The sequence below is a fragment of the Drosophila biarmipes genome, chromosome 3L (assembly GCF_025231255.1).
Source record: "Drosophila biarmipes strain raj3 chromosome 3L, RU_DBia_V1.1, whole genome shotgun sequence".
In the NCBI taxonomy this organism is placed as follows: domain Eukaryota; kingdom Metazoa; phylum Arthropoda; class Insecta; order Diptera; family Drosophilidae; genus Drosophila; species Drosophila biarmipes.
The window spans coordinates 12,694,346-12,700,882 of record NC_066613.1 but is presented as its reverse complement, the minus strand read 5'-3'; the positions used below and the strand labels follow the sequence as shown (position 1 = coordinate 12,700,882).

Here is a 6,537-nt window from a genome sequence, read left to right as displayed (position 1 = left end):
TAAGGCCCACTAATATATAATCCATCTCGTTTCCCCGGGGCATGCAAAGCCTTCCTCCAGAGCTAGTAATGTCACGGGGTCCATAATTAAAAACGGTTACAGCACCAATTGGCCAGACAATTACGACCACGTTGGCCAGCTGCGCGACTGCTAAATAGTTCAGGCCACTCGGAATATGAATTACGACACCTGGCGGCCCAGATAAGTGCTGAATCGGTAGCTAAGGGCCAGATACCAAGACCACTTTCGATCATAAATTAAAATTAGAATTTTAAATGCGAAGCTTGTTAAGCCAAACTGCAGGGAGAAAAAACCAGGCAGCGGAGATACATGAGTACTAAAAGTAAGTGGAGAAAACCTGTGAGATTTCATGCCCGAAGCCGTCAATGTTGTTAAACAATTGCAAGAAAATCGTGCATATAATTTCCCATTAGCAGGTTGCCAAGCAGCCGCCCTGTCTGGCTCTAAAGGCATTCAGCCAGCTGGTCGACGGGGCGTATGAGCGATAATGATTGCACACCAGCCAGCGGCACGCGATTGGAATCGACTTGATTTGGGCCTGATTCTGCGCATCATCGTCACCACGGCTCCCATTGACGAGTGGTGTCAATATTGTGATTTTAGCTGGGCAAACAAAGCGGGTGACAGTGGGGCACGCAGATAGAGAGCTGACGCAATGTCAACAAGTGAATACAAAGTGATCTGTTTGCCAGCCTCATCTGGAGCTGCATATGGAGTCTGGAGCCGAAAGTCTTAAGTAGGTTTACACGCTCCACTGGACCACTTGTTGACTTTGGCTAATTAAAAACACGCGCCATGAAAGCGGAAGTTTGCCCAAAGTTGGTGGAGGCACCAAAGGTCGCTACTGGGATAGGGATCATCTAGTAAGTAGTGATGTGGCACATTCTTAGTTAATAGTGGGTTTTATCTAGTTAAATTGCAGTTCAAGTTATTTCAAACTTGTGTCTCTTGAAGTACAGTTCCCCTTCTAAAGCATGAACTTCAAAAAGTAGCTTTATTTGCAAGGGATTTAAAGTTTATTCTTGTTTCATTTATTTATTTTAGTTTATAATCACTTATAAATTTTTATCAAATTTTTATCGAGTCATTAAATGTTAAAATTTACAAATATATCTGTTTATGAATGAAAACATTAGCTGATATATATACTTATAAAGATGTTATATTTTATTGCCTTAATTTTAATAAAACATTTTTTGTTTTGCCAGAAAAATGTGTTTCAAATGTTTTTGGGGACACTTATCTTTTGTAGTATCTTAAACATATGGGGCTGTCCTTCAACCTTGCCCTTGTATTCCCAAGTGTTGTGCAGTGCTTTTCCGGAAAGTCACCGGAAAAGACGCGGAACTGTACTTCCGACTTTCAATTCCCTCTTTTTTTTTTTACTTACAATCTCTCTTTATTTTACTTATAATATAGACTCATATTTTATTTTGACATACAATTTACACATATTTTACATATACATTGGGGGCGCCACTCATTGAACTAATGATTTTCAAAGCTTGTACAGTTACTTGATCACTGTCAAAAGCTAAGTGTTGTTAAATGCATTTCCTTTTATTCGAAAAATAACTAAAAAGCGCATTAAAAAATATTGTTATTTTTTAAAAAGTCAGTTCATTGATGTTTGAGAGAAAACGATCAAAGCTCAAGAAGCTTTCTTCATACATAAGAAAAAGACCATTAATAAATTTAAAAATTTACTTTGGTTTAATAAAAATTTACATTTATTTACATTAAGATCGTCAACCATCACCGCTGTCAGTCTTTTGGCAAATTGCTGTCGCTCTTCCCTCGGCTGTAGGGCCGTGCTCCGCCGAGCATCCTCTCGAGCAGACTCTGCTTGGACTTGCGCTTGGAGGCCAGCACCTCCTTGCACAGCTCGTTGAAGACCTCGGCCACCTGGTCCACATGGTCGGCGGCGGAGACCTCGCTGAACTTGCACTCGAAGTCCTTGGCCAGGATTTCGCCCTCGTCGCGGCTCACCTGGCGCAAGTGCACCATGTCCACCTTGTTGGCGCACAGTTGGACGGGAGTGTCGGACTGCAGATCGGATTTGGCGCGGCGTATGTAGTTGAAGCTCTTGCGATCTGTGATGGAGTAGACCAGCAGCAGGCCATCGGCCCACTGGACGAGCTCGGCTGCATTGGGGTATTCGTCCTCGGCCTGGAAAGAAGTATATTTTCAATATTACAGAATAATTTTTCATATTTTATATTTTTATATAATATTGATTCACCCACCTTGGGGCATGTGTCGAGTATTTCGAACAGCACCGGCTCGCCATCCACCATCGCCTCGTGCTTGTAGCGATTCTCAGTCTGATGATCGTACTCCCCGATGTAGCGCTTTGTCAAGAAACGCACAATTAGAGCTGCAATCAAATTAAATAACCAAAACCATTTACGTAACGTGAATTTAATTTATTGTCAGGCCCGCTATCAGCGGGATCAGGTGTAAACCAGGGTAACGCCCTCCACAAGCCGAGCAACCCCTAATCCAGGATATGTGGGTCAGCACTTAAGCGAGCGTGAAGTGCGAGTAGTCCTGTGAGTCCTGCCAAAACGGCTTGCAGGGACAAAGGCAGGACTACCGGGAGCGACCGGGGCAGGTGAAAAGTGCGCCTTGTGGGGTTAATAAACCCGATTCGGCTGCCCGGCAACAAAACGCTGAGCCCTAAAGTTGCGTGTCTCGGGCCAACAAACCTCGTCCTTCGTAGGCCTCGTGTCCCCTCGAAGAGGGTGAAGTTCATCCGGGCCCGGCCTGGTCTTTGGTCATTTCCTATGCAAGTCCTTTGAACTCGCGGCTGGGCAAAAACAACGCAGTAGCGCTGGGAACTAGAACCTCAGGTGCCACTTCAAGCGAGGATGACAATGTTTAGAATATACAGTGGAGCTCACGCGAGGAGAACTCCAATCAGATTTAAAAGAGTAAGGTATTCGAAAATCCTATTAATAAAGGCCATTCCTAACAATACCTTACATTTAAGAACCCATTAAATGATTACTAGCTAATTTCGAATTTCATAAATTGAGTTATTGAAGCCTGACTGTGTTTATGGCTTTTTGCGCTCGCGTGTGCGTTTTTTGTGTGGCTAGTGGTTGCCTTGGTTGCCTCGCGACTTTTTAATGACATTTTCATCATTTATTTTCCCAACACCGCATACATTCGGCCCGTGCTTTTTTCCTCAAAATTTATGTTTTCCGAATTTTCTTTTTTATTTTCCGCGAGGTCAACGTTTAAATTCTTCGACGCACGACGCCGGAATGGCAATGGTGATGGCGTCTTCTCCGCCTGCTGGGCACCGATCGCGTCTGCGTCTATACGTATATCTCATCTCATCCATATAGACAAGTGCGTATGTGCGGGTGCACGGTGAATTTTTCGGCGGGCGGTGGGTGGTGGGCGCGGAGGTGGTTGTGGGCGATTTAATTGCCCCACCGCATCCACAGACATAGACACACAGTTGAATTAAATATTTCCCCGGTCTTTGGCCAGAGAATGTGGCGGAGTGACATTAAAATATGTGGCAATAAATTTATTAAACATATATGCATTTGCCATTATATGTTGGTTGATATAGGAGGCGGAATTCCATTTGCTTTGGGCTGTTTTGTTTTTATGGCCCAGAAAAATAAGAGATTTTGAATTGCTTTGGGCAATTGCAGTTTGATATGAATTGGCTGTATATTTTGAGGGTTACGTTAACTATAGTGTATCGAAGTTAGGTGACACCTTTTAAATCAAATATTTATGGCACGTGATAAGACACGATAAATAATAATTTAAAACAATAAAAATATAGTACGATAATGCAATAAAACAAATTTTAAAATAAGGGAAAATAAGGTAAAGTTAAAAGGTCTTAAAATTGTTTCAATTAAAACTTTCAAAATCCAAACACTCCATTATTTTGTTACCATCAATAACAAAGGCAGACGTAACTCATTCGTTTGTCACAAAAGCCAAGCCCAGTTGCAGACTGCCTGACACGTTTTCCTCTTTCTTTGTTTTTCATCCACATTATATTTATTAGTGGAGCATATTTTCTAGTCATATTTCATGCGGCTCCACTGCTCACGATCTTCGGCCGGCCCCGCCGGTTTTTCCTTGCTATTTGCACTCAAAATTATTTGTGACCGGGGACATATAGCACGCAGGTGTAACCCGAAGTTGACAGCCGGAATAAATTTCCCGGCCAAAGCCATCATCGCCCCATGGCTGGCGCCTAACAAAATTAAACAAATTTAAACTGCTTCGGACTTTCACAGAGTGAAAACCAAAGTTTTTGCAGAGGAAACTCGAATTCGGGATGACTTTTATGAGGCTTTTTGGCATGTATTTTTCTCTTACTAAAATGTAGTGTTTAGGTCAAATTGTATTTTTAAATACACAGAAAATCTATTCGACACATAATTCGAACATAAACCTCGAAGGGCTAACCCAAAGTTGACAGCCGGGAAAATAAATTTTCCCACTAAAGCCATCATCATCATTAGTATTATCCCAGGCATGGGACCCAGCAAAGTGTTACAAATTAAATATATTTCAGGGCTTCCTGGCATACGTGATGCCTGACAGGGAACATCAATTTATGCTAAGTCGCTTGCATCGAAGAAATATGCAACGTCCCTGCTGCCAATGATCTGTGATCTCTTGGGCATATATATACATACGACCTGAACCCATACACTAGAAAAATTAATAGAAACCTGTTTATTCCAGAAAATTTGTATTTACATTTGGACAAAACAAACCTTGAACTGAATTGTGAAAAGCCTACATAGAAAAACAAAAATAAGCATTATTTTTTTTTAAAACATCTGCTGTTTAAAAACTGCACATTTTTAACTATATAAAAAAAAATCTATCTTATGATGATATAAAAAAAAATCTACATTTTTTCTGTAATGTTTTTCATTAAATTCTTACAATTTAGTCAAGCTTTAACTAAAGCTTTAATAAACTAAATATTAGTAAATCTTTTACATGAATTTCCCAAACCGTAACCCATTTTTTCAGTGTACCGTGCGATGTGCTCATAGGTCGTCATAAATTAGAGCATGGCCTGGTCTTTTGGCCAGAGCCGCTTGTCAAATCAAACGGTGGAAAGCGATTAAAGCGGCAGGCAATGCCAAAGTGCCAGCAGCCGCCGCACACAGATACTCCCGGCGGCGAGAGTGTGCTGGTGTGTATTGGGGATATCTGCATTCGTATATGTATGCTGATGCTGCCACTTTATAAACAAAACAAACAAATGTCTAAATATACACGAATCGGCGATTGCTCAACTAATTTGCTGTTGTTGCTCGGCATCCATGCTACAGAAGTATCTATCGGATACGTCTGCTATTGCTCGGATTGTTTTGTGCTGCTGCTGCTGCTGTTGTTGTTGTTGTGGAAACACTTGGCATCGCGGTATTTCGACTCTTACCGCTCTTTCCAACACTGGGCGCCCCGATCACGGCTATCTTCAACTCCGTCAGCGTGGACTTCTTACGCCGTATGCCGCGCGTGGTCATCTTCTCGTGCTCCCTGAGTTCTCCAAGTTCCCTGAATTCCTTGCTGTTCGCAGAGATCGATTCTTGTTTTTAGGTTGGGCAGACGGCAGGTGTATACCTGTATATCTGTTGCTGGCGTGTGTTTTCTCCGCTTTAATTATCCGATTGTTATTGTTGTTTCATTTCAATGTCAAAACAAGCGCAAGAAATGCGTTTAAAATTACAGCCGCACACCGAATTTCGCATCCGTGAGATACGTTCATTTGTTGGTTTCTTTTTCAGATTTTTGTTTTTCACGGGGTATTTGGAAAATTAATGAGTTTTCTGCTGTTGCTGCAGGTTATTTTCGAAATATTTTTGCCGATTTGTGTCTTATGCTTTTGGGCATTTTTATTATGGATACATGAATCGCAATCCGGCTGTGAGACGCGCACTGCACTTTCGACGCGCACCGAAAACTCATTTATTTATTTATTTAAACCATCAATTTTGCGTATTTTTCTCAGTCCGCCGATCCGATCCGATCCGATCTGATTGGAGTATGTCTTTTCCACCTTTTCTCTTGTTCTCCGACTGATCTGTTTGCTTGGTATCTCTTGGATCTCAGCACGCCCGCATCCGTGCGATTTGCGCGGCCCACGGTTTTCAACTGAAAAAAGCAAGAGCGGCGGATCTGTGCTACGCCGGAGTGTAGATCGGGGATCGTCCCATCGACCCGATGTCTTTAGCTTTTCGCGAGTGTGCGAGCGGGCACCAACCGAAAATAGACAGTGGCGAGAGCAGAGCCAGAGCAATTCCAATTCCAATTTCAGTTCCAATTCCCAGACACGCGCCCTGCAAAGGGTTAAAGTTAAATGTTTCTCACTTGGCCAATAGGCTAATCGCTGCCATCGAAAATAGCCCCGTCGATGTGCCACATCCGATCGCTGTATCTGCGGCGACTTGGGGATCGTTTCGAGGGTGAAGCACCATCATCATTATTCCTCGGCGGCAAATGTCGCCTTAAATTAAA

At 42.4% G+C, this 6,537-nt stretch overlaps 1 protein-coding gene across 2 annotated transcripts; it reads right to left on the bottom strand.

Moving 5' to 3' along the window:
- Nucleotides 1–1,711: 1,711 nt before the first annotated feature.
- Nucleotides 1,712–6,182, bottom strand: LOC108028775 (ras-related and estrogen-regulated growth inhibitor). Of its 2 annotated transcripts, none has more exons than XM_017100753.3 (3): nucleotides 5,459–6,182; nucleotides 2,268–2,398; nucleotides 1,712–2,190 (listed from the first exon to the last, which is right to left on the bottom strand). In XM_017100753.3, the coding sequence occupies exons 1-3, from the start codon at nucleotides 5,544–5,546 to the stop codon at nucleotides 1,786–1,788; spliced, it is 624 nt and encodes a 207-aa protein (XP_016956242.1). In that variant the 5' UTR covers nucleotides 5,547–6,182; the 3' UTR covers nucleotides 1,712–1,785. The 2 variants fall into 2 exon arrangements, with proteins under 2 accessions (XP_016956242.1, XP_050741966.1); XM_050886009.1 differs by lacking the exon at nucleotides 5,459–6,182 and adding an exon at nucleotides 3,191–3,296.
- Nucleotides 6,183–6,537: the final 355 nt, after the last annotated feature.